The sequence below is a fragment of the Oreochromis aureus genome, linkage group 20, assembly GCF_013358895.1.
Source record: "Oreochromis aureus strain Israel breed Guangdong linkage group 20, ZZ_aureus, whole genome shotgun sequence".
Lineage (NCBI taxonomy): Eukaryota > Metazoa > Chordata > Actinopteri > Cichliformes > Cichlidae > Oreochromis > Oreochromis aureus.
This window is the reverse complement of record NC_052961.1, coordinates 28,474,821-28,490,527: the sequence shown is the minus strand read 5'-3', so window position 1 is coordinate 28,490,527 and position 15,707 is coordinate 28,474,821. Positions and strand designations below refer to the sequence as shown.

The 15,707-nt window shown below is 41.4% G+C and overlaps 1 protein-coding gene across 2 annotated transcripts in view; it reads left to right on the top strand.

Moving 5' to 3' along the window:
* Window positions 1-15,707, top strand: part of agrn (agrin) — a 252,900-nt gene that overhangs the window by 150,681 nt on the left and 86,512 nt on the right. For both annotated transcript variants that reach the window (XM_039604628.1, XM_039604629.1), the window contains one exon: window positions 11,118-11,342. In XM_039604628.1, the coding sequence (XP_039460562.1) occupies window positions 11,118-11,342 (225 nt within the window). The remainder of the gene's footprint in view (window positions 1-11,117; window positions 11,343-15,707) is intronic.

Sequence of the window (15,707 nt, the reverse complement as noted above, 5' to 3'; positions counted from 1 at the left end):
AGGAAAGAAATCCAGCAGTCTATTGTCCTCAGGATTTCAAGTGCTCAGTATTCAGTGTTCATAAAGGAACTGGGGCATATACACTATACGTTGTCTTAATCTTGCCACAAATGTATATGCAAATTTTGCATGCACTACTCTATGATCCATAGGTAATCAATTTACGGATCAATATTAGTGAATGGCAGAAATACAGAGGTGGAGACGGACAAGTAGGCAGTAAAGGGCGCTTCGTGGCTTTTTACTGGAGGAAAGACATGGAATGATTTCTGTGATTAGAAATTTATAATGAGACTACACCTACATCTTCATCGGTAAAATAGCCACAAGTGACAATTACAAGGTAGTAATGTGCAAATTTCCATCCATTTCATGAGATTCTCTTAAATCATAGGAAATGCCGAGAACATGGCTCAGCCAGAGGACTCAGTGACCTTGTCGATGAGTTGGAAGTGTGCAGCTTGTTGCCTGCAGCTGTTAATCCCACTGTTCATGGTTCAAAAAGATTTATATGACAGCGCCACTTGGTGACATATCATCATAAAAGCCACGATGCTTCATAATAAAAGTAGTCCAGTTCTTTTTAGTGCTATGCCCCATAAATAGGATGTACAAGACGGCTGTCAGTTAATTGCAAAGAGCAGTCAAAAGAGAAGCCAACATAAACAGTAATAATGAATCTATTCATCATTTACTCTAAGCCCCTCGTGGCAGTGGCATGTGCCAATGGCAGACTCTACCAGTAACTTCTATTATGAGTAGATAATCACAGAACAGAAGAAGGAAACGCATAAAACAGCTATTGTGAAAACACAGTTGGTTTCCATGAACACCTAATGGACTGTAACTTTAAAATGATCCATCAGAAAAACAAAAGGCAACAAGGAAAATAACAATTAGTTGCAAAGTTCAAAACAGTTATTTTTATTCTGTTGCTTTAGCTGCTAAAAGTGGCATTTTTAAAATGATTTTCCCGTTTCTGCCTGAAACCTTGCAATTAAGCTGTAAGTGTTTTCTAGTGGCACTAGAGCTCCTGTAACTCTGTGACTGCATGATTTCGTGTAGAAAATATTTCACACTGAATTGCTTATACGTCAAGGAAATAATAGTGTTCTCTGTGTTTCCTTCGTTGCCCATTTTTGAACACTTCCTCCTCGTTCTGTTGACTCGGATTCAAGTTTTCTTTTGGTTTTTTTCAGCAATAACACAAGAAAATTAAAATGCTGCTTTTTAGTGGACCAAATAGTTCAGTTTTATCTCATTCGCCAGGACCACTTGACCGCTGAGGCTAACCCATATGACTTTTCTCTGGCAAATGCTGCCTTTTTTATCGTTTTCCTCATTCACCTTAACTTCATTCCAGCTTTGTGAAAATTGTAAGGACAGGCCAATATACCTTCATTCTGTAAAATGTGTTTGTGTTCTATGGCTTTCAATTTTCCTCACAATTAGAATAAATGGCTCACGTAGACACACACGCACACACACACACACACACACACACACACACACACACACACACACACACACACACACACACACAGACAGTCCCTGCCTGCAGTAATAATACTTGCCAGAAAAGAGAGAGAATAAATCCAAGTTATTTCCATCTACTGTTTGTTCTAAATAAATGTCACTTCTTCTGCTCCACTTTCATGCACACTCTCTCTTCCTCCTGCAGCCTTATCAAAATTTAAATTGTTGTCGTGTTAAATAGGGTCCTATATTGGAAGGCTGAAATGGGCATGTCGCCTTGAGCAGGTTTATCTGGTTGTGTGTTCATAAACGTGCTTTCTTAGTATTAAAGTTAACTCCTTGTTATTTTTCCTAATTAAGCCAAAATCCTCAGTGCAAAGAAGTCATTACTGTGGTGTGTCTTCATTTTTCCCCCTGTTTATTAGCTTTAATATAGATATCACATACAATAGATAGTAATTGACTGATTGTCTCAGTCAGTTATTGGAAATAAAAAGTCAAAGCTTAATGTGCTGGGTTCTAAATATTGTGACTTATGTCTATTCATAGGCAGGTTATGAGCTGTGAACTGTGAGATCTTCTTATTTGCTTAATATTAACAGTTTTTGGATCTGCTTTCAAGAGTTAATGAGAATAAAGCAAAGTAAGCCCACATTTTTATTGTTAGTCACCACACAGCTTCAGCACCCAGCCTGGAACTGCTGACTTTAAACTGCTTTCATGATATGGCTTTAGATTTAACTGCTCCTTTATCAGCCGGTGACAGAGAACTCTTAAATTGATGTTTATTTAAGTGAGACTATTGAAAAAAGAGATAATGCAGCGTGCACTATCGCACTTTGAGCTTATCCTGCATTCAGGTGAAGAGTGTGCTGACACTGTATGTCTTCATGCAGATGTGCCTGTGTTTGTACTGAAGACCAAACACCCACTGTAAGGGACTTTCCAGCAGCTCTGAACTGCATTTCGCCCCCAGCGGCTACCAGTCATTAGCAAGTTTTTTGATAGCAAAGGCCAAGCTTCACTGAACATCAGTACTGATTTTGGCTCCCCACCACCACCAGCTCCAGTTAGCAGGAGCTAATGAAAGGAAATTTGTGGCATATGCGCCACTTAGCCCACATGAGTCTTTGTACCTCTTTCTGGGGCCAGGGGGGATATTCTGAATGCAAAACTGTGTTTCAGGACACAATTCAGTCCCCAAGTCTCCAAAAACTGACAGAACCCAACTGGCTGTAATGTAATTAGCATTTAAATAATTTAATTACATTTTATTCGTAATATTTGATTATATTTAATTCACAGTGCCTATTAGCTCAACTTCCATCATTTTCTTAGCTACCTTATTCACAAGGGGTCGCCACAGTGGCTAGCTCCATGGCAGACTTTCACACAGGATGCTCTTCCTGACGTAACCCCTGGAGATTTTTGTCTCCTATTGAAACTGACTTTTTGTTTGTTATTCAGATGTGTAGACCGCCACATTTTGGAGCTACAACATGAATAACTTTGTTAATGTGACTTATTTTTTCATAGTCTTTGTATTTTTGTATTTAAAAACAACAGTGTTGCATTATAATTTTCTTACTTTAGGAAATATAGCTGTGCTTTCTAAACTGCAAAATGTCAAATAAGATCATAATTTTTGTCATTCATGAAACGTATGTGGTGGTGAGAGATTTTTACAGTGAGCAGAGCACCACCCTTCATACTTCTATCTGCGCTACCATGGAGATCGTCATGAACTCTGCAACCCGCTTCACTCGTAGTGTCACAGGTTTGCTATTCTAATATGAAGGCATGCAAATTACAACCTTACCACAAACATAGAACACTTGATAGATAGAGCGTGCAGGGTATCTGTAATTGACTGACTGCACACTCATAACCTTCCTGACACTCACAGTCATGATCCTACACTATTAATAGGAAACCAGAGACTGCAGTCGTAACCAGTAGAGTCAAATGATACTTTAGTAGTTAAAAACAATCAGTTTTACTAACTCACAAAGGAAGAAAATGTCACAGAAACTCAAAAATATTGAATGTAGTGCAATTAGAAGAAATTCATTTAGGATTACCCTACTTAATCTTTTAATTTAAGCATTTGTGTGCTCAGTATGCTGAGTCTAACCAGCTTTTCTTTTGTTTTGCTTTTTTGGTGCTTTTGATCCTGAGGTGCCCGGTGTAGAGCTCAACACTTAAAAACCACATGAATACATTATTGATTATGTGGGCTCCTGGCCTTAAAGAGGTAAACAGAGAAGCAGTTAATAGTGCCTCCAGCTACACTCCCCAACTTATTTTGGCACCAAGATCTTCTTTGTTGCTTTCAAAAGGCCTTAATCCAAGAGAAACAACTCCTGGTACAAGCACTGACAGCTTGCCAATAGGTAATACAGGCTTTTTCCCATAGGCTATTAAGGGGACAGAGAGGCCCTGAGGTTAAAGAAACTGCCCATCAGCCAGTGTTTGTCTTTTCTTTTTACCTTTTATCTCTTTCAGCTTGTTTATGTGGATTACAGGGCTAAAGTAAAGTGAGTTGTCACAACGTCTTGATGGTTTGACACATGACGTGCAGCCATTTGTGGACTCCTTTAGCAGTGCACTTAGGGCACCTTCAACATTATTATGAGTGAATAACATATTATTGCTGTGCTTACAGCTTGTGTCTTGGCACTGAATGGCCAAAGGCATTTGTTTGCATTCTGAAAAGTCCTCCCCATCATGTTATGAAGCACAATCAGCCTTTTTGGACACTAGATTGGCTGCAGGGCTGCCGTTCTGTATCTCACCTCTGATCTCCCAGTCGAGTAACGGGAGCATTTCCCTCTCCCAAGCACATTTTGTTAGTTTGGAAAAAGCATTTCGATGCTTCCAATTATGATGCACACGATAAGTTGGTGGAAGGATTTAATGTGCCACTGGGTTTTCATCAAATGGTGCTATTTAAATGAGCGCGTTAATATTCGTTGATATTTAACTGAAGAATTTAAGTGTTTTTTGTTGTTGTTGTTGTTGCTGTTAATTGTGTGCTGTCCTTTTAAAAGACCTGTGCATCTCTGTCTGTGTTTGTCATAAATGCCATACCCGGGCGATTTAATCCCATCCCACCTTCTTTCTGTCACTCAGCAGAATAAATGGGGCCTGTGTTGTCATTTCAGCACCCCACCTGTGCTTTACTGCATTTTCCAAGCGTAAGATATCTGCCAGCAGTAAATGACAGCTATGGTTCCAAAAATCAAGCATTGTGACATTTTTGTATTTTATCCTCTGTTTTCACATTGATATTTTTTTTTTCTTAAATATTGATTTAAAAGAGCAGCAACTGAGATTTTATGACCGCAGGATGAATAGCTGCGTATCGCGACAGCTAATGGTGATCTTTCTAAATCAGACTAACCTAAATTAAACTAAACTAAACTGTCCTAAGACCTTTGGCTAAAAATCTGCTTAGACATACTGTACTCACAAGCTCCACTTCTTGATTGTGTGTGTGGCCGACGACTGGAGCATGATGAGGGCTTTTTGTGGTTCGTTTTCCATTCTCAAGGGTAAAACAGCAAAGCGTGTAAAAGAGAGCAACAGCTGCAGTTCAGTGGAGCGCTTTGAAGAACTACATCAAACACAGAGAATCATCTTCCAGCCATTGGCCTCACAGTAGAGGGAACGAAGTGTGTGTGTGTCTGGAAAGCGTGTTGGAGAGGTGTGTAGGACTGTTAATCCTTTGGCCTTCCCTCAGTCCCTGCCTCCTGCTCCTCACCACTTGCTTTGGGTATCTGGCTGCAGATTCTCATCCATATTTAGTTCTTGGATTTCAGTTTTTGTCGATGTTGTCTGCTGATTTTCTGACCATTCCATGCCGCTGCTTTCTTTCTCCCATTCTGACCCTTTCCCTTATCTCCCTTCTACACACTTCTCTTTTACTAGTTCCTCACCACCTCTTCATCTACTCTCTGTTTTTTGGGGTTTTTTGTTCAACTTCCTATCTTTCCCTGCCTGCTCTGTCTTTGTTCAAACAGCACCAAGTGCGCATTGTTGCGCTTTTCTGCATTTCACATGCCCAGTTTGTCTTTCAGTACTGTGGGGCTTTTTAAGTGGATAACTCTGTTTAAATCATCCTATAGTTTTTACTATATACTTACAAAGATACTTATGCATTTAAATGACTGCATTACTCTTGTATACCAGCTGGTTGGCCCGGCATCGTTAATCCATGATAAGCAGCAGTGAAACTGGCTAAATTTCAAGGGAATTATACACACAACTTTATTTTAAAGGAGTATTTCAGGATTTTGGTTGAGATACCTAATTGTTTTTTGATTAAAAAATCAATACCAGTCATCGTGTTTCCCCACTGATTGTCTTTTTTACCATTTAAAGGCACAACATTAAAGTGAACATCACACATTTGACATACTTCCCATTTAAACATTTTATGTTTGAGGTATAAGCAATTTATTTTGACACAGACACAACTCCACAGAGTTGGGTTATAATTCAAATATCAAAATGTTAGTTGGTGCAGTTTGAATGAAAGTGGGGGTCACGGTGTGTAAAGCCTGTCTCGCTATAAAACTGGAAGGTAGGAACCAGGTAGCTTTGCCGTAAAAAATCCTAAATGTTGAACTTTTCCTCTGAATTACATTTGTTTTCTGTTCCTGCATTTTTCTTTGTCAGACTTTCTCCATAGTATTTTAACTCAGTCCCTTGTTTTTGTCTCACTGTCGCTCCCTCTCTTCTTCTTCTTCTCCTGCTGTTGATGGGTGTAAGAGGGTTCTTGATTAGAACACACACTGCCGAGCTCCCCCTCCATCGCATCATTGCATTTGATTAGCTTCAGCCCCATACCTCCCTTATCACTACCAGCACAACAGGAAGCACAGCACACACACACACAGGTACACATGCATACATATCACAAACTCACTTGCAGACTTATCTGAACTCCATGGCTGCCTCCAAACGTGCACTGGCATATATGACTCTCCCCACTTGCGCACGCATCTGGTGCGCGTCTGGTTTCGTGGCAGCGGGGTATCAAGTAAAGCCAGCACGGCACTGACAGCTCCGTGTCCCTAATGAAGCATTAATAAACTACAGCACCAAACAGTGGATCAGAGAAGTGGAGCTCCCCACCTGCCTGGAAAGTCTGCTGACTGCCAGAGGGAGAGATGAGGAGGGAGAGGATCACTGTAATCCCCATTCTCCAAAACCCCTCTGCCCCACTTTTCTGGAAGACATCACGGACAGACAGACATACAAACACCTGCTAAACTACTCCGAACTGCCTTAGTGGTAGTTCTCACTACACTACGTGTCTGCGTAACTGCACTTTTCCACGGTAACATGCAAACACACACGCGCACAGGCTCAGAAGGTGAAAACAATACCACTTAAGCTATAGCTTAGCTTTAGCTCTGTAAGAGACTTCACATATTATAGTTAAGCTGCTACAAAGTGCCACCCAACACTTCAGCAGCTTCTATACTTAACTACAGCCAGGAGTGCAAAAGGATTTGCTTCACAGTTGTTGTTATTCTCGAAATTATGCATTAGTGCAGTTTGATAGAAAGTTAATTTCCATGCATGCAGAACAATAAAAAGGAAAAAAAAAGCTTGCAGTTCTCAGAAATGTACACTTCTCAAAATGCTCAATTTCAGCTCAGAACGAGTAGAGAAAGATGGCAAATTTGCATTTTTTTTTCTCTTGTCCCTTTTTTACCCACCTTGCATTGATTTAATGTTCCTGCAACGCTGCACAGTTTTCAGTTTGAGAAACACACACCTTAAATGTGGGCAGTGCTAATCAATTATTTGCAAGCACCCAGCTAACTTCTGCATGTCCAGCACAGCACAACACATCACAATTAGACAAATTGTTATCCCAATGTGAAATCCACTTGGCATTAAAAGAGCAAGTTACAGAGTTGATCAAGTTGATTATTCAGAAATCCCCACAGCATATGAATTCGCAATTAGGCACATAGGTAGTTCAGTTACAATGCATCCCACAATGCCAGACAATGCCAGTCCTGTGGTTTAAATGAAGCAAACCTGCTGAGTGCAGAATTTTGAAGGAGGCCTGTCCACACAAATGCTGCATGCTTGTGATTAGAAGAAAGGGGGCCAGTTGTTCCGTGAAAAGAGCCAATCAAATCCAGGTCCAGCTGTGATGGACTGACAGGAACGAGTCCGTTTTTAGAAAACGCAGTGTCTCAAATGTAAATAAACCAGAGTTTTGTCTCCTTTAAAAGTCTTTTTAAACATTTAAATTTATAAAGCATTATTCTATTAATTGGGCCCCAGGATGCTGGCTTTTCTTTTGGGGTGTCCTCTTGTTCCCTAATCATATGCCATCTCTCACTGTGTTTGTGCTGGAATGCCATTGCTTTAGTGTCACTACACTTCACTCTGTGTATCCTTATGGGGTTTTTTTCCTCATTATCCTAGCAGCCCAGACCACGCTGAGATTCACTCTAGCGAGGGAGAGTGATCTAATTGGCAGCAAGGATCATTCTAATTTACTGACTTTTTAGCTTTCCTCTTTCTCCTCTTTTCTTTTTTTGTTGCCACTTTTCACCTGAGAAATGATTAGAAAGTATAAGTAAAAACTCCATGTAGTTTGCTATGGTGAGCATGCTTTTTTCTTTCTTTCTCTTTTTTTTATTTGAGCTTGTTACACCGATCACATTCGCCCAGGCAATTTGCCTGCTTGTCTGAGTCTGAGAAGGAAAGCTTATCTGCACTAACGCCCCATCGAGGCTGTGCTTCGTATCCAAATCGGCCCCTGTTAGCATTCAAATCAAGCGCCCCCACCTCTCCTTCCTGTTCTACCTAGCTCTCGTGCCCCTTACTATCGCCTCCACCCCTTCTTGCCTGTCAACACGCCAGATTTGCTTGGAGGAAAGGGAGGTTGGGGAGGGAGAGAAAGCCCAGGCTATTATTTAATGAGATCAAGAAGTGCTACGAGGATGCTGTTTACTCTAAGGAAAGGGGGAATCACTGGGTTTCTTTCTCGTCTTTCTCCTACTGCTCAGTAGATGTGACTGCAACCCCTTAACAACCACTATTTTATAGAAGAAGTGAGCTTTCTGACAAGGTACTACTTCTTGTCAGAAAACAACTCCCATTCCCAACAGCAGGTCTATCAAAACAACACACTAAATGGACTAGCATTTATATAGTACGCTTCTAGTCCTACTGACCAAACTACAAGAGCCACATTCACCCATTCACACAGTGCTTCATCCATCATACACCAGTGCTACTGTGGGGTTCGGCATCTTATCCAAGGACACTTCGGGATCCTGTAACAGCCCTTATGAATAGCGAATGACCGACTGTACATCCTGAGCCACAGCTACCTGAAGAAACTTGATTGTACAAGCTCTGGACAAATTGCAGTGTGATTGCTGCGGTCTTCTTTTTGTGGTTTGTGGGATTCTGTTGTGGTTTGTACCTTTTATCAGATGTACAGGAGGGGCTCAAAGTTGAACCTCTGCTCTTGTGATTTTGGGGTAGGTGTGAGAGAAAGAGAAGGGAGAAGGAAACATCCAAGGGCTTATTTCCCACAGCCCACAGAAGTATGAGTGCACCAGTTCATGGTTCGTCCTGCTTTATCATTATTAGGTGACATAAGCTGATGGATCAAATGGAGTTAAGTCATAAATTATTCGTGGTTATTTGGGTTTTTGTTGTAGCTTATTCAGCTTGCCTTGTATATGTAAAAATGGGGAACAGTATGCTAATAATAAAAGTTGATTAACAGCTGATGTTTTTGTCCTGATGCTCAGACTTCAGACTCCACATCTCTTTCCAAAACATTGGAGAAGTTGGATATGAAACTTCCAGATAGGGCTTTACTACCTCAGCATCAGCTCCTCTGAATCGAGTAGAACGTGCCACTGCCAGACAAACTGCTCTCTGATTGCTGGATGGTTCTTTGAGCTTACTTACAGCCTGTATATTTTCTCAGAGGAGCCTGAGATCGCACCTTCAACCCTACGATTATTGAGCAGGGGAACTCATAGCGTATGCTGGGTAACACACTAGTTTGTACATGTGCAGTGAAAGTAGCTCGCGTATAATTGCTGCAGCTGTGATTTAACATGACCTTTTACCTGCTCCGGCAGATACAACAAGGTTTTTATAGCGGCTTCGTTCCCACAAGTCATCAGCGTTTCATTGTTCATGTGATTAGACACACAGCGGAGGCCAAGCATCACAATTGCTATCTGTTTCGCATGAGCAGCCATTAAGTCATCATCGCCTCACAATGACCTATGATTTCCAGTAATGATTTATGATTTCAGTGAGTCATTTTCTACGAGTCTCTTTTAGTTAGAGATGCAATTACTTGATCGTACTTTATCTCGAAGTTACTTGTAAATTAGAGTCGGTTTCAAAGTTCCTGCTGCGATACAGCGCAAATATAAAATGGGGAGGAAAAAAAAGTGTTCATTAAAGCGCCTAACGCACCAAACCTCAAAAGAACTTGACAGGAAAGAGCAAAAAAAGGAGAAAAAGAAAAGAAAGGAGGGCGGTGGGGATGTGTCATGAAGACGAGGAAGGCGAGGGAGGGGGGGTATGCTTTGATCAGGAGCACTCCTCGTAGCTCTCCTGTCTTCTTACACATCCATAATATATCTCTGCACACATTCCAGTCTCTTATTAACAAGGCAGTGCCATTTCATCCCGGAGGCAGGTATTGAATTTTCAAAAAAGGTAGAAAAGAAAGAAGACAAATTTGAAACACACTCTGCTCTTGTCTGAGGAGTAAAGAAAAAACGCTCAAAAAAAACCAAAGCGAGACGCACAGAGTTTGCAATTCAATATATACACTCCCGCTTTAAATTAAATTCATCGATGTTGCTTGTAACAAAAGCGGGGATAATATCAGACATTGGTAAATATTTATTCTAAAAGTGGCGGGCTTAGGAAATGAGAGGGCTGCCGATGGCGCGCTTCTCTCTCATGGGAAAGCATGTTTGTCCGTGACAGTCATAAATATGTATCATGCTGTGAGAAGACAGCGATTGTAATCTCACGGCTGTCTTTTGTTGAGCATATGAGGCCCGAGAAAAGCCCCCGTTGATGGCGCACAAAGGCAAAATTAAAAGTTGCACCTTCTCCTCGGATTGGAGTACGTCGCTCAGCGACAAGCGGCGTGCTGCTTAATTAGGATGGAAACAAATTCCTCACGAGGGAGGAATACCCCTCTTCCCTGCTCTCACTTGGTCTAATTTATGGAAAGGTAAATATTCAAGGGTCGCTTTTCAGCCGTGCCGATTAAAGCATGCTTGAGCGTAGCGACACAGAATGTGTTGTGAATGCAAAGCTTCTAATCCAATTCACACTACTCTGTGAAATGAAACTTGTTTGTACTAGTAGATAGCTGTGGCAGTGCATCTTTACCCAGGGGTGTCAAGTAGTTCTTCAAACCTCAGAATAACTAGGCAGCGCTTGTAAAAGTGCACCGAAAGCCACTTGAATAAGGTGGCCTGTCATTTGTGATGCACTCCAGTGTACTGTAGCGGCGAGCACTGTGACGTATTAGCGCTTGACAGACGTGCTCTTCAATGAGAGAGCCCCTTTTGCTTTTGACTAAAGCTTGTTTTTATGTCTGCCCCTTCCTGCAGCTCTGAAGGATCCCTGTACCGAGGTGGCCTGCAGCTACGGCAGCACCTGTGTCCAGTCTTCAGATGGTTTGTCGGCAAAGTGCATGTGCCCCCTTGGCTGCGAGGGCAAGCCCAAGCAAGTAGTGTGTGGTAGTGATGGAAAGGACTACGTGAATGAGTGCGAGCTCCATCAGCATGCCTGCAAGAACAAGAAGAACATTCGTGTGCAGTACCAAGGACACTGCGGTAAGCTCTCGTTGTGTTTTCTGTGTTTGTTTCTGTTTTTTGTAACACTGATTTTGAGCACAGGAAATACTGAAGAGTTCCCATCACAATTTATTTTCTTTCCCAACCCAACTCTACTTCTTCTTCTGCTGCTGTAGCAGGGAGATGTCCCAGAGCCACACTATCAAATATAAATTGTTGCAAAATATGGAAATACAAAAAACAACCTGATAGAATCAAAAATTACATTTCCAATGGTGAAAATGTCGTTTTTGTTGAGATTTTTTGTTTTAAATTGTCCTTTCCGCTGTTTCCTACCTCTTCCTTTTGTGTTCCTCTATCACATACCCTGCTTATTTAAGGCACACCTCTACTAATTCTCATTTTTCATTCAGGTTGCTTTTCCCCACACAGGTTCTCCCACGGTGCGGATTGTTGTTTTCTTTAAATAGGTTTTAAGAGCAGTTTTTTGTGGGTTTTTTGGCTCATCCTTGTTCTCATCAGGCAATTGTTGTTTACTCTCAAGGCACTCGACTATTTAGCTCTTTTTATTCTGTGGCGAGGAAGACGGAGGGAAAGACTACAGATAGTAACTCTGTCTTTTAGCAGCAGGAGCCTCCAGGAGACAGAGCGGGTGGTAGGCAACGAGAGATGGATGTGTTTGTCCACAGGCAGAAGGTTGGTCGTATAAATCCAACGTGAGTCGGCCAAAGTGACCCGGGTTGCACCGTCTCCCCTGGGGCGGCGTCAGCTCAGGGGACTGGTTGGCCATGATGGTGCTTTAAATCTTCCTGCAGCCATTTCAACTGAGCATTGGCTATTTCAACTTGCTAGCCCACGCCAGGCAAATGCTGTTGATTTATCTGCTAGTTTTTACAGAAAACAGCCCATTCTTTTTGTAATTACCCCACTTGCTCAGCTAGAGGAAAAGCATGGACTCTAGAAGCTGTTCTTCTTGCTTAATGGGTAGTAATGGTCTTTCTCTCAGATAATGGTCTGGCTGGTGGGTCAGGCACTGCGTCATGCAGAGACGCTGCGTGCATTACGATAAAACCCCTGTTTGCTCAGTTGCAAGTCTCTGCAAGCCTTTGTATTGTGCACACAGAAAACAATCCGAGGCCTGGCCTATGGTCACTACGCCTCCCACCCCTACGCAGCCAAAGCGCTCCGTCCCTTTTTCTGTCCCAGCATTGTCACTCTTTGTATTGCTGCCAGAGGTCTCTGGAAACCATTCTCCCTTATTCTCTGTTTCTCATTCTCTTTCTACTCCTTTCCTGATGATAGGGTGTTTCATCCTTGGTGTGTTTTGAATGACTCGCCGGCAGCTTGGCAGTGATTTAATATGTCACGGTGCTACATAAATCCTTTGTCTTCCCACATGCTGAAAGCGTGGCGAGCAGGATAAAGCCTGGGCTCCTGTTTCAAGGAGTAACACCCCCATCACACACATCCACAAACCAATTCCATTATGATCACGGACTGATAGGGCCAAGCGTGCCAGACCAACACTCCCCTAGAAGGAAGGAGGTGCGAGAGAGCAAATCAAACCGATCGTCTCTTCATCTGTTTCCTTGTCTCCTCTTCACATCCAAGGTCCTACTCTGAGCTGCTCTCAGCTGCCGGGCCACTGATAATATCTGTGAAGCAGATATTCCTCTTCTCTTCACTTCACTTCTCTTCTCTTCTCTTCTCTTCTCTTCTCTTCTCTTCTCTTCTCTTCTCTTCTCTTCTCTTCTCTTCTCTTCTCTTCTCAGCCGACATATCATAGCTATAAGACTGTTCGCCGCTAATTAAAAGATGACTTACCAACGCTTTATCTAACAGGACTTAAAAAGTTTTCTTTGAAAGGAGTTGCCAGTTTGAACACAATTAATCCAGAGACACACCACATCCTGTTATACTGTGCTGCATTTTTCTTTTGCCAGTGAAGCGTTGTTCACTTTTTTCCGCAGAACCAAAAAATGGTCACAGATGTTTTAGATTATGTTCCCTCAGAGTCTAATTACAGTTTTTCACAATTTCTAAGACACATTTCCTGAAACCTTTTGGCCTTTTCTCCAAACTTTACACACGAGAACCAATTTTCAAACTACTTTCATAAAACCTTTGACTCTTCTAGGAAAAAAAAACACACATGCACACGAATGCATGAAAAGCTCAAAACTACACAATATTTTTAGGTAATTCGCTGTCAAAAATAATAACACTACTGAGCATTCATTGCAGAGTACAACAGAAATGAGAAAACACAATCACACAAAAGTGACAGAAACATGAAATAAAGACAGCCTTGTTCTACAAACATGCGTATACACTCAAGGTTATGGTTGCAACATAAAAGATAGTGAGATTGCTTTATTCTCTTAAAGTCAATATTTGGTATGACCACCTTTTTTGGAACATCATGAGCTCTTTTAGGCAGCTTTCTGGTAATTTCTTTAAGTATCTTCAGAAATAGTTCTCCAAACTTCTTGAAGGACATTCAAAGCTCTTCTTTGGATCGTGGCTGCCGTTTTGTTTTGTTCTTTGTTTGGGATCATTGTCGTGCTGAAAAATTATGTTTTTCCAAATCAGATGCTTTCCACATACATGGTGAATCAAAATCTCACAGTATTTTCCTGTGTTCATAATTCCATCATTTGTTGTTAAGCTCCTCAAAAACACCGGAGGACATGTGGCACCAAACCGTGACAGAGCCTCCACCATATTTTACAGATACATGTAGAAACTCATTGTTGCACCTTTGTCCTGACCTATCTACATATTGAAAATGATTTAAACTAAAAATGTTAAGTTTGGATTCACCACTCTGTAGGAGCTTTGGTCCCTTTTTCTGTTCCTTAAGAATAGCATCTCCTTCCATTGAGACCATTTCTGATGAGGCTTCATTGAACAGTGGATGGATCAACTAAAGGTCCAGATGCTTTCAGGTCCTCTGTCAGGCCTTTGCTGAAATAGTTTTTATGTTGGCTTGTTCTTTTGGCCTCCACTTGTCCAGTTTCCTCAATTTCCTAAGGATGCATTGCACACCATACCAAGGTTATGCAAAGTTTTCGCTAATAAGTCTTTGGTAATCACCTTTTGGTGCAAAAATACAGCTTTTTTGTGTCAAACCATGTTATCTTTTCTCTAGATTCATTTAGAGTCAAAGAAATGAGAACAAATGATGTGTTTTGTGACAAATTGACAAACCTTTCGGTCACCCAACACGTTCCTATGTTACGCGTTCGGAAACAGGAGGAAACATGAAACCCGTTTGGATTCAATCTACACATGTACATTTATTTTACTTTCTCATCATGAATCGCTTTGGAAAACACTATTTAACACGATTGTGGTTAAGGTTAGGGATAAGGTTAGGGTTAGGGCTCAAATACACGGCTGGAACATGCGTTACCACCGGGAGCGTCATTCTATTGGATTGACGCCTTGGGACGTGACAAATCGTCGGTATGTTACGTGTCGGGAATGAGAATGCTCTGTTAGACAACACAGGTTAATCCCTGGAGTTAGCTGCCTTTTTTTATGCTACAATTCATAGCTCAGTGTTAAGTGGAAAATGGTATAAGGCCTGTACTGAAAATTTGTGAAAAAGCAGCCAATGTTCAAAGAAAAAACTCTGGAAGATCTCCAGAAAGCCTGGAGAAGCACCGCTCAAGACCGCCGTAAAGAAATTACAAGAGGGTGCTGGTTTAGCTCAGCGAGTTGATCAGGTGATCCGCATGCTACAAGACTAAAGCAGAAGCCGGGGTATTAATCTAACCTGTCTTCTCCTTGTCTTTCTCTTCCAGCTTCTTCTCTAAAAAGCCCAAACGTGTATTTTTTTTTTAAAAATGACAAAAAAAGGTCTGGCTCCTTGGAAGCAAAATTGAACAAAAGACTTTTGAACTGTACCATAATTGTAAGAAGTAAGACTCATAAAAGCATTATTAGCTCTGTGTGTGAAAAATACCAAAGGCGGCGCTTTCTTGAGTAAATCGTAGCTGGCGATGTATAAATCTCCTACTGGAGGTTTCTTCTATTTGTTTTCATATTGCTTCTCATTTCATGTGCAGAAACATGGTCTATCACAGCTGCTCAGCAAAGATTATCGAAAATGACTGCTCTAAATTGTGCTCGTTCTTGTAGTCCTCCTCCTCCGCCTCTCAGCTTGTTGCCTTCCATTGTTAGTATCAACCTTCCACTTACCTTTGCTACCTGGCATATACAAGTTTCATTACATAATTAGCAGCTGTTCACATATTTGAGTCACCGTTTTTTAAAAAAAAAAAGAAAAACTACATCTCTGCTGTTGCTGTGTTTAATCTCTGCCTCCAGTGGTTAGTATTATGCATCACAGGTGCATCACTGTGGTGAAGTGTGAGAATTTCAGATTCAGAGAAAAGA